This window comes from Lampris incognitus, chromosome 7 (assembly GCF_029633865.1).
Source record: "Lampris incognitus isolate fLamInc1 chromosome 7, fLamInc1.hap2, whole genome shotgun sequence".
Lineage (NCBI taxonomy): Eukaryota > Metazoa > Chordata > Actinopteri > Lampriformes > Lampridae > Lampris > Lampris incognitus.
The window spans coordinates 1,523,787-1,541,124 of NC_079217.1; the positions used below are offsets into that span (position 1 = coordinate 1,523,787).

Genomic DNA, 17,338 nt, shown 5'->3' on the forward strand with positions numbered 1-17,338 from the left:
GGATGGGCCTTGTGTTGACAGCCTGGGCAGCAGCCCGGAGACCAGCCGCCTTCGTGCCTCTCTACCTCGCCTCTGTAGCTCTTGATGGTACTGCACTATCCACCCTGACACCACCCACAACCCACCTCCGCACACCTTCTGCTATACGTCATGCGAAACGTCCCTGACAAGCAACTTCACAACCATGTTTATGAAACGTGTTTGCTTCCCGAAGAGGGGGAGGAGGGGGAGGAGGGAGGGGGGGAGTCATGGATTTGTTCCAATATCTCTTTTTGCAGGTGTGGATGGATGGGTGGCCAGGAGGCTCGGGCAGACCTCCAGGTTTGGGGCCTGGCTGGACGTGGTGGTAGACAACCTGAGCAGGGGCATGCTGTGGAGTCTGCTGGGCGAGGTGTGTTCAGAGCACCACATTCAGAGCACCACATTCAGAGCAACACATTCAGAGCAACACATTCAGAGCAACACATTCAGAGCACCACATTCAGAGCACCACATTCAGAGCAACAAATTCAGAGCACCACATTCAGAGCACCACATTCAGAGCAACACATCAGAGCAACACATTCAGAGCAACACATTCAGAGCACCACATTCAGAGCACCACATTCAGAGCACCACATTCAGAGCAACACATTCAGAGCAACACATTCAGAGCAACACATTCAGAGCAACACATTCAGAGCACCACATTCAGAGCAACACATTCAGAGCAACACATTCAGAGCAACACATTCAGAGCACCACATTCAGAGCAACAAATTCAGAGCACCACATTCAGAGCACCACATTCAGAGCAACACATTCAGAGCAACACATTCAGAGCAACACATTCAGAGCAACACTTTCAGAGCAACACATTCAGAGCAACACATTCAGAGCACCACATTCAGAGCAACACATTCAGAGCAACACATTCAGAGCAACACATTCAGAGCACCACATTCAGAGCACCACATTCAGAGCAACACATTCAGAGCAACACATTCAGAGCAACACATTCAGAGCACCACATTCAGAGCAACACATTCAGAGCACCACATTCAGAGCACCACATTCAGAGCAACACATTCAGAGCAACACATTCAGAGCAACACATTCAGAGCACCACATTCAGAGCACCACATTCAGAGCAACACATTCAGAGCACCACATTCAGAGCACCACATTCAGAGCAACACATTCAGAGCAACACATTCAGAGCAACACATTCAGAGCAACACCGAATAAAGTCAACCCTGCAATACCTTATCTATGTACTGGGATATGGAAGAATCAGAGCCACTTACTGGATTTCACCAAATGTGCATAGCTTTTGACTTTCAAGGCTTTTACCACTCCAGCAATGATGGGGGGGGGGTCGGGAGGGGGGGGATAAGGAAGTTTTCCGGGAAGTCATTAAATCGGAGCAAGTTATGTTTTCTGTCAGATGTGCAGGAATGTTTTCTTCGTGTAGCGATTAAAACAGTGGACCTGGCTAGATTTCATCTTCCACCAAGCATGAAGGGTTTGGCCTAAGATACACAAGTGATGGGCCGAACTGGCCTTGCAGCTGTTTTGCGGTGTGACAGTTGCAGATGTATAAACTGTGACGTATATTATTACTCAGCCTTGCTGAGAGCGTACGGTACGGCACTTATTCTCTTTGTTCTGCCGGTCCTCCGTGTTTATTACGTCGGTGAGTTATGCTCTTCTTCTACTGTTGGAGACATGTCTTTGGGCCTGGTTGTGTTTTGTGCTCTCCCTGCAGTGGGGCTGGCTGGTGTCTGCAACAGAGTGGTGTGTGTTCGTGTGTAACCACAGTACCAGAGGTGCCAGCTGGAAGAGCGACTTCACCAGCAGCCCCCGCTGGGTACAGGCCGTCATGGCAAACGGTAACAGGTCAGCCGTCGTTTCTCAGCGGATGCCGACTGAGGCGGCGATACGGACAGCACGTACTTATTGCAAGTTGTGTGGCTTGTGTTGGCAGGTTTCCGGACCCCTCTGGGTGCATGGGTGATCGGCGGAATACACTGCCTACCTCTGTGGCTGTACGGGATCCGATGGGATCTGCTGTCCCACCCCTTAAACCTGCCTCCCTGGCTTCAAGCGCTGGGGACTCTTGTGCTGGCTGTCGGGAGACTGTTGGGTCTGTCAGTGGAGGTAAGAGTTCAGAGGTCGTCACATTTCTAGGTCCGACACACACAGTGCTGCTCTTGGTTGACAATGTTTGTCTCTCTGACACATCTGTGATCGTGCTTTATCTCCAGATGTGGTGCATATGGGCACACATCAAATATCTCACTGCAGATGAGATGGAGGAGAAGAAGGACTAAGGACTACGGAGCCAAATCATCCCTAACTGACCACGGCGACCCTCGTTGGACAGTCGGTCAGTGTGTCTGTGCCGTCAACACTGTTCCTGCCACTGAATGATTTGTGAGGTGGGGTCCAGCTTGCTGTCCTCTGCTGCCTTGCAGTGGCTGGAATTTAAAATGTTGAGACTGGTGTCGAAGGCTATTTTCAGAAACACATTGTCGTGACACTGTCCTGTAGCAAAACACATTCATAGCAAGCAAGTTTACCTATATAGCACATTTCATACACAGGGCACTTCCGAGTGCCTCGCACAACTCATACCCCGTGTACAACTGGCAGTAACCATCCGCCCCATCGGATGTTAACGTGATCGTGTTTACTGGTGTAGAAATCCGGGTGTAAATGTCCCCGGAATAGGTTTGGGATGGATTGTAACCCGGTTGCTTTACTTGTTCGATGCTAACGTTGCATATGGGGAAGGCAGTTTATTACAATGACAGTCTGTGACAGCATGCCGCCTGCCTCGAAAGACAGAGGCTTCGGAAAGTATTCAACTCCCCCCCCCCCCCGAATAGCTTGTGTTTTACCATACTGCAAAGTCAAAACAGGTTTACAAGGGACTTGCTTTTTCTATTCCTCTTTAAGGTATTCTGTATGATATCAAAACCAAATATATGTCTTCAGAATTACATTAAAAATCAAATTCTGAAAATGTGTAAGTACTCATCCCCTTTGTGTTTACACCTTCAGTTGGGGCAGATGTATTTCATTTGGGGGGGGGGGTCCATATAAATACATGAACAAGGGCTATGCTGACTTTGAAGTGACCTGTGTTGGGCTGCACGGTGACACAGTAAAAGTCTCTGACTTTGTGAGGTCTCGCCTCGCCAACGGTAGGTCAGATCGGTCCTGCTGTCGTGAAGACCAAGGACGCGTCTGCTGAACTTCGAGGTGAAGTTGTTAGGGAGCAAAAAGGTTGGAAACGAAGGCGATAAAACCCTGGCAGAGCACTGATTACTCTTCGGAGCACTGTAAAGACCACTGTAGCAAAATAGAAAAAATGTGGTGCGACCCAGACACTCCCAGATCAGGTCATCCTGCCGAGCTGAGCAGACGGACAAGCAGGTCAGCTGTCAGAGTGAAAGCTTCGCTGGCCATGCAGGTTGCACTACGTGGCATTTGACACCAGTTCTGTGGCTCTCACAACACAGAATAACAACACACCAACACAACAAGCTTCAGATATCACAAACGCTGCCTTGGAAGGGGTCTGAGCATCAGCAGAGATCCCCCCACCCACCCCAACCATGGACTGTTCTCCCCCCTGCCATGCTCTGGGAGGCGCTACAGGAGCCTCAGAGCCCAGACGACCAGGCTCACAAACAGCTTCTTTCCCCAAGCTGCTGCCCACCTGAACCTGGCCACCCACTGGATGTCCCGAGGTATTGTTAAACATGTTGTACTCCAGCTCTCTTTTAACTTGTTTTTAGCTGTTGGTCTTCATGTGTGTGTATCTTGTACTGTGTTTGTGTGTGTCTGTCTTGCACTGTTTGGTGACACCACAGCCCTCGTTTCATTTTTACACACATGTGCCTGCTGCACGTTGTTTTTAATGACAATAAACGGAACTGAATGTGACTGAATGGGATATCCACGAGGAGGCCTGCCTCAGAGCTGCTGTCTCAGTCCCCTCTTCTACGGTCTCTTTACACACGACTGTGCTGCCGAATATCACAACAGCAGCATCCTTAAATTCACACATGGCACCACAGTGATTGACTAATAACTGACAGTATTGAGAGGGCCTATAGGAGGGAGGTGGAAGATTTAACCATATGGTGCCATGATAACAACTACTACTACTGCTACTACTACTACTACTACTACTACTACTGCTACTACTACTACTGCTACTACTACTACTACTACTGCTACTACTACTACTACTACTACTACTTTCGGCTGCTCCCGTTAGGGGGCGCCACAGCGGATCATCCGTTTCCATCTCTTCCTGTCTTCTGCATCTTCCTCTGTCACACCAGCCACCTGCATGTCCTCCCTCACTACATCCATAAACCTCCTCTTTGGCCTTCCTCTTCTCCTCTTCCCTGCTAGCTCCATATCCAGCATCCTTCTCCCAGTATACCCAGCATCTCTCCTCCACACATGTCCAAACCATCTCCATCTTGTCTCTCTTGCTTGTCTCCAAACCGTCCAACCTGAGCTGTCCCTCTAATATACTCGTTCCTAATCCTGTCCTTCTTCGTCACTCCCAATGAAAATCTTATCATCTTCATCTCTGCCACCTCCAGCTCCACCTCCTGTCTTTTCATCAGTGCCACTGTCTCCAAACCATACAACATAGCTGGTCTCACCACCATCTTGTAAACCTTCCCTTTAACTCTTGCTGGTACCCTTCTGTCACTGTATTGTTTATAAGGGTGGGGGCACCTGCAGTCACTGTATTGTTTATAAGGGTGGGGACACCTGCAGTCACTGTATTGTTTATAAGGGTGGGGACACCTGCAGTCACTGTATTGTTTATAAGGGTGGGGACACCTGCAGTCACTGTATTGTTTATAAGGGTGGGGATACCTGCAGTCACTGTATTGTTTATAAGGGTGGGGATACCTGCAGTCACTGTATTGTTTATAAGGGTGGGGACACCTGCTGTCACTGTATTGTTTATAAGGGTGGGGACACCTGCAGTCACTGTATTGTTTATAAGGGTGGGGACACCTGCAGCCACTGTATTGTTATAAGGGTGGGGACACCTGCAGCCACTGTATTGTTTATAAGGGTGGGGTACCTGCAGTCAGGTGAGACTGAAGAGGTCACTTAGATGATGATGAAACGTTTCTGTCTCTAAACGTTGTGTCCAGATGAACTGAGTCACCTTCCTGTGCTTTCTTTACCTGGATTATTGCGCCTGCTTCAAGACATTAAACTAACAAGTTCTTGCCGACAGAATGAACAAATGAATCAATCTGGAGGTTAATGAAATCAGAAATGAATCTGAAAGCACCGGGGGCAACTTAAACCAATTGAAAAAGGGGCCAGTTCAGGATAGCTCTTTTGCATCAACTCCTGTGCAGAACGCATGGGAGAGGGTTTTATGTCATACTTGTGGTGACCGGTGGCTGGTTGCAGGCTTTTCCAGAGAACATCGGGCATGCTGAAGCAGATTCGATGGACTCTGGGTTGCCATAGTGACAGCCGGCTGAGAACCACCGTTTCTGCAGCGATGGATGGTTGAGGTGTAGCAGGCTTTTCCAACGAACATTGGGCGTGTTGGAGCAGGCTCTGGACTCTGGGATGCTATGGTAACAGCCAGAGGGAAACCACTTCGAAGGAGTTGGTTCAGAGGATCAATTGGGGGAATGGATCTATGTTTGGCCCAACACCCAGTAACCCACCAACACCACCCCCACCGTCAGCCGTGTTATTGCCAGCCTCATGCAGTGGAGTTGATTTTTAGCCGGAAGGACTGGAAAGCTAATTACCATCAAGGAAAATGATGGAGCCAAACAGGCGAATCCTTGAGGAGGGCCTGTGAGAGGGGGGCCTGTGAGAGGGGGGCCTGTGAGAGGAGGGCCTGTGAGAGGAGGGCCCGTGAGAGGAGGGCCCGTGAGAGGAGGGCCTGTGAGAGGAGGGCCTGTGAGAGGAGGGCCTGTGAGAGGAGGGCCTGTGAGAGGAGGGCTTGTGAGAGGAGGGCCTGTGAGAGGAGGGCCTGTGAGAGGAGGGCCTGTGACAGGAGGGCCTGTGAGAGGAGGGCCTGTGAGAGGAGGGCCTGTGAGAGGAGGGCCTGTGAGAGGAGGGTCTGTGAGAGGAGGGCCTGTGAGAGGAGGGCCTGTGAGAGGAGGGCCTGTGACAGGAGGGCCTGTGAGAGGAGGGCCTGTGAGAGGAGGGCCTGTGAGAGGAGGGTCTGTGAGAGGAGGGCCTGTGAGAGGAGGGCCTGTGAGAGGAGGGCCTGTGAGAGGAGGGCCTGTGAGAGTCAGGCAGACATGCGTTTAGGGGAAACATTCATCCTCCACCAGGGCAATGACCCAAAGCACACAGCAAATACTACTAAGAAATAGCTTTAAAAATGGAGGATTGGGCATCTGGGTAGCGTAGCGATCTATTCCGTCGCCTACCAACATGGGGATCGCTGGTTCGAATCCCCATGTTGCCTCCGGCTTGGTTGGGCGTCCCTACAGACACAATTGGCCTTGTGTGCTGGTGGGAAGCCGGATGTGGGTATGTGCCGTGGTCGCTGCACTAGCGCGTCCTCTGGTCGGTCGAGGCACCTGTTTAGGGGGGAGGGGGAACTGGGGGGAATAGCGTGATCCTCCCATGCGCTACGCCCCCCTGGTGAAACTCCTCACTGTCAGGTGAAAAGAAGCGGCTGGTGACTCCACATGTATGGGAGGAGGCGTGTGGTAGTCTGCAGCCCTCCCCGGATCAGCAGAGGGGGTGGAGCAGAGACCGGGACGGCTCGGAAGAGTGGGGTAATTGGGCGGGTGCAATTGGGGGGGGAAAAGGGGGGAAAATCGTCACAAAAAGGAGGAGAAACAGTGTGGGCCCAGTTGCATGGCAATGCCAGACTTCAGTGTGGTGTCACAGACGTGCTGTACAGTCTCGACAAGGGGTACAGCGAGTGACCCCGTTATTCTTCTGCTGCCGTCAGCCCCTCTGAGCGGCTTCAGACTCGGCATTCCAGGGGAGAAGGTGAACCGAGCCCAAGTGGCTGTAATCTGTGGTACAGAAATGTAATAAAGGTCTTTCCACATAAGATGTAACTGAACAATTTCCAGACATGCTGACGTTGAACCGCAAAACAGGAAAAATGCCTTTTGGAGCTCCGTGTGAGTGTCGGTATCAGACCAGAAGTCGTGGCGTCTTGATGCCGCTCAGTAACCCAGGTCAGGAAATGACAGGAAGTTGAATCGGTTCATCTGAACCGGTAACCAGAGAGAGTGAAGGGGGAAGTGGACATTACGGACGCTGCTTTGACTCGGCCTATGTAGATGGCGAGGAAGTAGAAGGGTATCTATTCATTATTGTGCAACAACATGCAGTCAGAAGCAATAACCATCAGCAACGTAGAGAGTAGAGGGTTGAGGTCAGAAGTGCTACAGGAGCTCGAGCTGACGTGAGAGGAAGAGCCTCGTTACGGCTCGGCGCTCATCTGTAGTATGTGACCAAGCCCAGCAGTGATCTGCTGGACTGGCTTTGAAGATAAGATGTACTTCATTAATGCCCATGGGCAAATCCTCTGCATGTGACCCATCCTCCTGTACAGCAGCAGGGGGCAGCTGCAGCACCCGGGGGCCAACTCCAGTTCTTCCCCCCATTGCCTTGCTCAGGGGCACAGGCAGGAAGGAGTATTAACCCTAACATGCATGTCTTTTTGATGGCGGGAGGAAACCCACGCTGACACGGGGAAAGCATGCAAACTCCACACAGAAAGGACCTGGGACGGCCGGGGGTTCAAACCCAGGACCTTCCTGCTGTGAGGCCACAGTGCTGACCACTGGGCCTCAGTGCTGCTGCTTGTGCTTGAGTGAGATCTACTTTCTGGATGATATTTGCTATATTTATTTGATGCTAATAAAAGTATAGTGTATATTTATTCCATTGTGTTGTATAGATCTGCTGTTGCATGAAGCAAAATGTAGGAAATAGTTTCGTTTGCTGGTTTTGTAGCTGAATGAATGAATGAATGAATGAATGAATGATGCCTTTATTTGTCATTGCACAGCTGTACAATGACATCAAGTGCAACTCCCCCCAGTCTGGTTTTGTCCTTTTTATGTAGCAAGAGTTAAAGGCATTCACTTGTCAATCTACTACTACTACTTTCGGGATGACCCACCAAGGTCGGATTACCCCGGGGCTCGAACCCAGGACCTTCTTGCTGTGAGGCGACCGTGCCAACTACTGCGCTACCGTGCCGCCTTCTAAACTAACTATAACTACTACTACTACCCAGCATCTCTCCTCCACACATGTCCACACCATCTCCATCTTGCCTCTCTTGCTTTGTCTCCAAACTGTCCAACCTGAGCTGTCCCTCTAACATACTCGTTCCTAATCCTGTCCTCCTTCATCACTCCCAATGAAAATCTTATCATCTTCATCTCTGCCACCTCCAGCTCCACCTCCTGTCTTTTCATCAGTGCCACTGTCTCCAAACCATACAACATAGCTGGTCTCACTACCATCTTGTAAACCTTCTCTTTAACTCTTGCTGGTACCCTTCTGTCACACATCACTCCTGACACTCTTCTCCACCCTGCCTGCACTCTCTTCTCCACCCACTCCACCCTGCCTGCACTCTCTTCTCCACCCACTCCACCCTGCCTGCACTCTCTTCTCCACCTCTCTCCTGCACTCCCCGTTACTTGTCAGTACAAATGTTAATGCATACTGCTGACCGTTGCCAAGGTCTGCAATGACAAAATGTGAATTTCATTTCCACTCAATCAGTTAATGAAAAACTATTGCAGGGAAAAAAATTCAAATCTGTTTCCACGTTTCATGTATTTCATGGTAGGCAGTTTTGAGCAATGTGCTTTTATACACCACAGGCTTCTCTACAACGTATAACATATAGAGTCCGTCAAGTCACTCTCCTGACACCTTTATTTCTCGGTGGAAATGTAAAGATTCGTCAGAAAGAAGCACGTTGCATTCTTATAGCCAAGTGTAACAGACATTTCTGCAGCAAACAGAGTTTAAGTGTCAACAAAGTCCTCAAACAGTTTTAGAAACTAATCACAACAGGTGTCACGTAGGTTGGAGAGAATGAACCCAAGAGCACTTTCAAAGAAAGAGTAACTGGACAGTTTTAGAGATCACAGCTTTATTGAATATCTTCCACTTTGTCCATCCTTTGTCTTTGCAAGCAAGGCGATATCCCTGTTCCTCCTCTTGACCTCCTCTCCCTCCACCCCTGAAACTAAACCCCTTCAGACAATAGCAGGTCAAACTGTAAACGCAAACAAGGCAACAGTAACATGCTGTCCTCCTGCCACCAGTCAGGTTTGTTTTCAGCATGGCCAGAGCGAAGTGACAAGACGCATGATTCACCAGGGTTTCCTCATGGCCACTACAAGTAGCATCCAACAAACCCGTTAGGTGGCCGGCTTAATGTCGAAGATGCCAGGACGTAGTGACGAGCTGCATCGTTCCTCTGTGTCCTCAACTCTAATGAGATGATGTGCAGTGGATAAATGGGAGAAAAAAAACGTGGCGTCCCCCAAATTATGCAAATATAATGTGGAGGTACATCATTCCCCTCAAGTCCCAACAAAATCCGGTCAGCGTTGCCTGACAAGCTGTTCATGACACATGGACAAACGAGCGACAACGGATCGGTGCGACCACGAAAACACCCAAATCCAGTGGCGAGATACCTCCCACTGCCACGTTTCATAAGACTCTGACGAGCGGCGTCAGGGTGGAACATCCCTCGTACCACACACACATTGAGACCTAGCAACTGGTCAACCTCCCCTCCCATTTGCATCTTCAGGGACAATCAAAACAATAAAAGCAAAGGCCACTTTCCATTCTTACAATCCTGGAGTCACTCATTCACTTGCTGGGGTTTAGGATTCCTTAACGGACTGTGAAGAGTGCTCCCCAAATGAGACCTCAGCTCTTCTGTACTTCTTAGGACGAGAATATTCATGTAAATGTGTGTCTGAGTCCCTGCTCTACAAACGGTTGTACGCCCCAGTCTAAATAAAGCACCTTGTGGGGAGGTCACGTAGTCCTCGGTATAAAAATGTGAAGAGAACATTCATATCCACCGCTGCTCAGGATCAGGATCCAGCTGTCTTCCTGCACAGAGCTCAGTGGAGCCGTCAGTTTTTTTGGGGAGGCCTTGGAAGCATCGCCACAAGGTCCTTGGCAGGCCCGCTCCGGCAGCGAAACGGGTCGGTGCTGGCAGCAGAAGCAGACGGTGGGTGGAGCATTGTCATCAGGCTGGGTGTCTCGGTGAGCCGGGTGCAAGAGGAGGAGAAGTGTGAGGGCTCAGCAGGGGCGTCGTGCTTGTTGAGGCCAAAGCAGCGCTTATAAGCTGGGCATCCTTGGAGAGCAAAGGCAGGGACTTCCTCAGCGAGAGGGCTCAGGGCAGCTGGCGGCCACACACAAATACACATGATCAAAAAGACATCCGACAGCAACGGGCAACAGGGACCGCAGGTAAGATTCCCTTAAAATACTAAACCAAGAGCAAGGCATTTTTTTTCTATCTTTTATATGAAAAAGAATAAAAGGGGTACTTTTGAAAGGCATCGCATTTTTTAGAACGCTGCAGAATGAAGTCTCTGACAGGGGAAGAGTGGAGAGAATAGGCCTTATGCACAGGGAGGTGGGCTGTCCACAGACACACACACACACACACACACACACACACACACACTTGGTCCCAAATGCAGTGCCCTGTAGGTTAGGATGGTCAAGCACTTAGAAATATGGGTCCGCTGACAGACAGACGATTGCAAGCTGCTGTAAGGCTGGTAGTCATCAATGATGTCATTACACATCCAGGGTCTAATCTGTGCACACACACACACACACACACACACACACACACACACACACACACACACACACACACACACACACACACACACACACACACACACACACACTCTTACAGGTAAATGGTAAAGAAAAAAGGCCAAAAGCCTTATCAAACCCCTGCTACACAACCCCTGCTACACACAGCCTTATCCTCTTCACTCTCCACCATGTCCCTTGTTTTAAAACATCGTGCTCCAACTCTTTTACTTCAGTTTTGGCTCGACCAATATGAAAGCAAACATCACACACGTATATGCATATAAATTATTGGCATTTTCAACGTTGCTGCGTCAGTGTTTTTCTGGAAAACGGAAGGAAAACGTTAAAACAAAAGCTCTGAAGCTTACACGTGTGTAACAACACGGTGGGGTGCAGAAATGTGGGCACCCCTGGTTTAAAAGTGTTACGAGTCATCGCCAAGCGGTCGAAGGCAAACCTGTACTCTGAACGGTACGAAGTTACACATGAGGCCTTTCTGCACTGTTCAGCACGTTTGCCTTTTCTTTCTTTACTGTTTTTAAATGATAAAACATGAAAAGGGCCCTGTGCAAAAGTGTGGGAACCTTTCTGGATCATTCGTTGTTCCATCCATCCCTCCATTATCCACCCCTCTTATCCTGCTGTCAGGGGCGCGGGATGCCGGAGCCTATCCCAGCAGTCCCTGGGCGGCAGCCGGGGAGACACCCTGGACAGGCCGCCACAGGGCCATTATTGTTATCATTACTATTATTATGTGTTACTTTTTAAAAGATGACGACCAAGGCCCAGACCCAGGCGATTTATTCGGTAGGGCTTCAGCGAGTCAAGCGAATATCATTTGATAACAAACCCCGAGAAGCCTGAAGCTTCTTGGAACAACGTGCTTTGGACTGACCAAACCAACATGGAACTTTGTAGTTACACCCAACGAAGGAATGTTTGGAGAAAAGAGGGTGGAGCATCTGTGCAGAAGAACACCTGGCCAGCTGTGAAGCATGGCGGTGCATCCATCATGCTCTGGGGCTGTGTAGCAGCTGGGTGGAAGGAAGAATGGATTCCACCAAATATCAAGAAATCATAGAGACTGGTGTTGGAAGGTCAGTCCAGACGTGGAAGCTGAAGAGAACGGGGCGGGCGGGGGGGGTACAAAATCAGGAATTGAAAGACCCTGAGCTGGCTACAGGAGGCATTTGCAAGCTGTTGTAGCTGCCTGAGGAGGAGTCACAAAGTCCCAACTGACAAAGCTCACAAACCTTTGCACACAGGGTCCTTTTCCTTTTATTCTTTTGAAACGGAAAAAATTAAAATAAAAAGAAACCTTGCTTTGAAATGTGAAAAATGTGTCATGTTTAACTCTGTACCACCTGGAGGTCAGGATGGCTCCTGTTCACTTAGGCATCACTTGTAAAAAAGACCTCTTGACCATGCGTGCCCTCATTTTTGCAGCCCCCTCTGTACGCTCTGGTACAACACATGCTCTCTGAACCCATGACGGCTTCCAACAGGAAGTGAATAACAGTCCCCTTGAGGTTCTTGTCTGTAGAATCCAGCGACCCGTGTTGACAGACCTCCATTTCCGCCGGGAGTAAACCAAAGGTTTGTCCTTCAGGTGAAACTTCAGTGTTTCTAATGTTTAACAACTCGCATGAGACCTCTAGTGTTTTACTGTACAACCGACAAAGAACATCACATTCCCCTTCTCTCCTCCACCGCCAACGGTGACGTCGCAGGGGGAAAACAATCCTCAGGACGTGTCTGCTGTCTCGTGCGGTCCATCCAGGTATTGTTGAGTCAGTAGGTATTATGCCATGGCAAACACGGTTTGTCCGTGTCGAGTCTCGTGGCATTTAGAGCTAACAAACAAACTTATCCAAATCCAAACTGAAAGAAAAAGGCGACAAAGTGAAAGGATGTAAGAGACATTCTCACAGCTCAGTTTTTTTTTTTGTTTGATTTCTTTTACTTTCAGTCTCAGTGATGGTCTTTTCTCTGAGAAAAGAACTGTGGAAGGAAGCCAGTGATGCATCTTGTCGAGGAGCTCATCACAAGACTTCTGATGGCGGTGTCTCCTCCGGTACGTTAATCCATAGGTACGGACGCCTGTGTGCGGGTTTCCACTGCAGTTTTGCACAAAATAGAAGTGACTTTTTTTTTCTTTTTAAAAAGTCAACAAAACACAATTGTGACTGGTGTGTGTTTCCATATGAGTAATGTTGTGTGATTAAAGCTGGGCTTTCTCCTCTCGCGACAGTCTCCATGACCTGGTACGTGTTGGCACGGGGATTTCGACTGCATGCACCGCAGTAGCCGTGGTAATGTTTAATCGAAGGCGATGAGGGTATGCGATGCACGCAATGACGAAGAGGCAAATCCCTGATACCTGGCTGCTGCCAGGTATCAGGGATTCAGGGAGGTCATCGTCCAATGATTTTACAGAGATCCCATGGATCCAAAACTTCAGAATGAAACGCTTCACATTTGATGAGGGATGCAACACAGTGGGACCCCTCGTGGAGACTGCCGTATTGTGCCCAAGGGAGCCAGTTACAACCAAGAAGCACATGCCCATCGCTCTCTATAAGGTGTCACGCCATATCTGACAGCCCACTATTCCCAAGATCCAATAGTCCGAAAAATGTCCCATTGGACCGAAAAGCCATTTGTCCGACAGCCCATTTTCCCAAAAATCCCACTCTCTGCTGCCAAACACTGATCTGCACTGGTCAGAGATGAATAACAGAAAGTTGTTATTTCTGCTAAAGTAGCGATGACATTCTCACATGTGCTTATAATGCTACATCTCCTATTCATGCGGCAAAAAAATTGCAGAGTGTGTACTTTCGAAGCTGGGGGCTTTACTTTTTGGGATAAAGGGCGGTCAGACAAATGGGCTTTCGGTCCAGTGAGGCATTTTTTTAGACTATTAGGGTTTCGGAATAATGGGCCATCGGAACAAGGGGAAGACCCACTTTAGGTGTGGCTACCTTAACTTAAATGTGAAAAGTGTGTTTCCATTTCAGTTTTGTGAAATATTGCTTTGTCAAATCCTCTGAAAAACCACCTTATGCGAGCGTATAAACTTTTTTGGCGATATTTTAGTTTTTTTTAAAATTCATTTGTTTCCATTACTCGTTTTTTATTTCGCAATGTCAAACTGTGCATTAAGCAGGTTAATGGAAACCCACCTGATGAGCGTGCTGGCAGCGGTACTGACTAGAGGATATATATGCAGTAGCAAAATGACTTGCCTGTGACATGTAAAATTACTGTGTAGAGCTAATAAAATGCATGGCCTCTTCAGCACCATCTGTAGGCTTATATTATGTCCTTCCCCTCACTGCCCAAACTGAAGTTCACACAGCTCTTCAACTATGCCCAATAAGTCAGCCAAGGCAAGGCCGTGTGGGGCCCATACTCTGGGCCAATAGGAAGGCCTGTACCACTTCCTGTGTTTGCTGAGGAGTGGTGTTGACGTCCTCTAGAGCATCGGCCACAGCAAACTGTCGGTCTCTCAGTCGATTCCAGTTGGACAGTACATTGTGGTACTCAAACACTTTCTCATAGTTGCCAACGGAATTGTACAGTTTGATCAGGCCCCTATAATCGTATTCCAAGCCGCTGTAACCATCTCCAAACAACTTCTTCCCTGTTTGAACAGAAGAAACATCAGACTGTGAAATGCTTTAAATGATTCACTAATATGGAATAATGCCATTGAGCTTTTTGACCAGAAAAATCAGTATCAGCACATATGAGAAAATTCCTACACTGTTAACTTTGATATTAAAAAAACAGTATGATAAGAAAGTCTGCACTACTATACACAAAAAGTATATTTTAAACCTGTGGTAACACACCGTAATTCATGTTTCATTACACCCATCGCAAATCAAAACTGTTTGAACAATTCTATGCACGGGGTCGCAGCAGCAGCAAGTTATAGTTATTGAAGCTGCATTAAGCAATATTTTTGATATTTACAGTGAATCAAATGATTCGCTGTAATGTGAAAAGAACACTTGTACTGCCGATTGCATTCAGAATCAAAACCGAGCCGTAGACATTTTTTCATAAGCAGAGACAGGGGAGGGTGAAACTCGCAGAGAAGACAGGAAGCCTTCTAAGCTTCTGGGTTGTGCAAGCAGCTTATGGTTTTTCTACTGAAGACAAAAGTATCATCTTTATGGTTTTTCTAGTGCAGAGACAGGTATCATCTTTATGGTTTTTCTAGTGCAGAGACAAGTCTCGTCTTTATGGTTTTTCTAGTGCAGAAGCAGGTATCATCTGTATGGGTTTTCTAGTGCAGAGACAGGTATCATCTGTATGGTTTTTCTAGTGCAGAGACAGGTATCATCTGTATGGTTTTTCTAGTGCAGAGACAGGTATCATCTGTATGGTTTTTCTAGTGCAGAGACAGGTATCATCTTTATGGTTTTCCTAGTGCAGAGACAGGTATCATCTTTATGGTTTTTCGACTGAAGAGACAGGTATCATCTTTATGGTTGTTCTAGTGCAGAGGCAGGTATTATCTTTATGGTTGTTCTAGTGCAGAGACAGGTATCGTCTTTATGGTTTTACTACTGCAGAGACAGGTATCATCTTTATGGTTTTTCTAGTGCAGAGACAGGTATCGTCTTTATGGTTTTACTACTGCAGAGACAGGTATCATCTTTATGGTTTTTCTAGTGCAGAGACAGGTATCATCTGTATGGTTTTTCTAGTGCAGAGACAGGTATCATCTGTATGGTTTTTCTAGTGCAGAGACAGGTATCATCTGTATGGTTTTTCTAGTGCAGAGACAGGTATCATCTTTATGGTTTTCCTAGTGCAGAGACAGGTATCATCTTTATGGTTGTTCTAGTGCAGAGGCAGGTATTATCTTTATGGTTGTTCTAGTGCAGAGACAGGTATCGTCTTTATGGTTTTACTACTGCAGAGACAGGTATCATCTTTATGGTTTTACTACTGCAGAGACAGGTATCATCTTTATGGTTTTTCTAGTGCAGAGACAGGTATCATCTTTATGGTTTTTCTAGTGCAGAGACAGGTATCATCTTTATGGTTTTTCTAGTGCAGAGACAGGTATCATCTTTATGGTTTTTCTAGTGCAGAGACAGGTATCATCTTTGGTTTTACTACTGCAGAGGCAGGTATCATCTTTATGGTTTTTCTAGTGCAGAGACAGGTATCATCTTTTTGGTTTTTCTAGTGCAGAGGCAGGTATCATCTGTATGGTTTTTCTAGTTCAGAGACAGGTATCATCTTTATGGTTTTTCTAGTGCAGAGACAGGTATCATCTTTATGGTTTTTCTAGTGCAGAGACAGGTATCATCTGTATGGTTTTTCTAGTGCAGAGACAGGTATCATCTTTATGGTTTTTCTAGTGCAGAGGCAGGGATCATCTTTATGGTTTTTCTAGTGCAGAGAAAAGTATCATCTTTACAGTTTTTCTAGTTCGGAGACAGGTATCATCTTTACGGGTTTTCTAGTGCAGAGACAGGTATTGTCCTTATGGTTTTACTACTGCAGAGACAGGTATCATCTTTATGGTTTTTCTAGTGCAGAGACAGGTATTGTCCTTATGGTTTTACTACTGCAGAGACAGGTATCATCTTTGTGGTTTTTCTAGTGCAGAGACAGGTATCCTCTTTATGGTTTTACTAGTGCAGAGGCAGGTATTATCTTCATGGTTGTTCTAGTGCAGAGACAGGTATCATCTTTATGGTTTTACTAGTGCAGAGGCAGGTATTATCTTTATGGTTGTTCTTGTGCAGAGACAGGTATTATCTTTATGGTTTTTCTAGTGCAGAGACAGGTATCATCTTTATGGTTTTTCTAGTGCAGAGACAAGTATCATCTGTATGGTTGTTCTAGTGCAGAGACAGGTATCATCTTTATGGTTTTTCGACTGCAGAGACAGGTATCATCTTTATGGTTGTTCTAGTGCAGAGGCAGGGATCATCTTTATGGTTTTTCTAGTGCAGAGACAGGTATCGTCTTTATGGTTTTTCTAGTGCAGAGACAAGTCTCGTCTTTATAGTTTTTCTAGTGCAGAGACAGGTATCATCTGTATGGGTTTTCTAGTGCAGAGACAGGTATCATCTGTATGGTTTTACTAGTGCAGAGACAGGTATCGTCTTTATGGTTTTTCTAGTGCAGAGACAGGTATCATCTGTATGGGTTTTCTAGTGCAGAGACAGGTATCATCTGTATGGTCTTACTAGTGCAGAGACAGGTATCATCTGTATGGGTTTTCTAGTGCAGAGACAGGTATCATCTGTATGGTTTTACTAGTGCAGAGACAGGTATCGTCTTTATGGTTTTACTACTGCAGAGACAGGTATCATCTTTGTGGTTTTACTAGTGCAGAGACAGGTATCGTCTTTATGGTTTTTCTACTGCAGAAGCAGGTATCATCTGTATGGGTTTTCTAGTGCAGAAACAGGTATCATCTTTATGGTTTTTCTAGTGCAGAGACAGGTATCAT

General features: G+C 47.3%; 2 protein-coding genes across 3 annotated transcripts in view; one reads left to right on the forward strand and one right to left on the reverse strand.

Annotated features, from left to right (window-relative positions):
- The first annotated feature begins 2 nt into the window (after nucleotides 1-2).
- On the forward strand, nucleotides 3-3,020 carry si:ch1073-145m9.1 (uncharacterized). The gene is made up of 5 exons (XM_056283658.1): nucleotides 3-87; nucleotides 279-391; nucleotides 1,748-1,871; nucleotides 1,967-2,139; nucleotides 2,247-3,020. Exons 1-5 carry the CDS (start codon nucleotides 3-5, stop codon nucleotides 2,310-2,312), a joined length of 561 nt encoding a protein of 186 aa, XP_056139633.1. The 3' UTR covers nucleotides 2,313-3,020.
- Nucleotides 3,021-8,841: 5,821 nt separating this feature from the next.
- appbp2 (amyloid beta precursor protein (cytoplasmic tail) binding protein 2) overlaps nucleotides 8,842-17,338 on the reverse strand; it is a 30,634-nt gene continuing 22,137 nt past the window's right edge. The window contains exons 13-14 of one of the 2 annotated variants that reach the window (XR_008810505.1): nucleotides 12,216-14,497; nucleotides 8,842-10,420 (exon numbers count right to left, since the gene is read on the reverse strand). Coding sequence is in view for 1 of the 2 variants with exons in the window: in XM_056283216.1 (XP_056139191.1) it covers nucleotides 14,235-14,497 (263 nt within the window). In the remaining variant the exon portion in view is untranslated. Of the gene's footprint in view, nucleotides 14,498-17,338 lie in introns of both variants that reach the window. The other variant, XM_056283216.1, reaches the window with a different exon arrangement.

What these genes read in the sequence shown, in the direction of transcription:
- si:ch1073-145m9.1 (XM_056283658.1), top strand. Translation starts at nt 3, where the DNA reads ATGGGCCTTGTGTTGACAGCCTGGGCAGCAGCCCGGAGACCAGCCGCC. An exon ending in CGCCTCTGTAGCTCTTGATG is followed by an intron (nt 88 to 278) that starts GTACTGCACTAT and finishes CTCTTTTTGCAG; the next exon opens with GTGTGGATGGATGGGTGGCC. An exon ending in TGTTGGGTCTGTCAGTGGAG is followed by an intron (nt 2,140 to 2,246) that starts GTAAGAGTTCAG and finishes CTTTATCTCCAG; the next exon opens with ATGTGGTGCATATGGGCACA.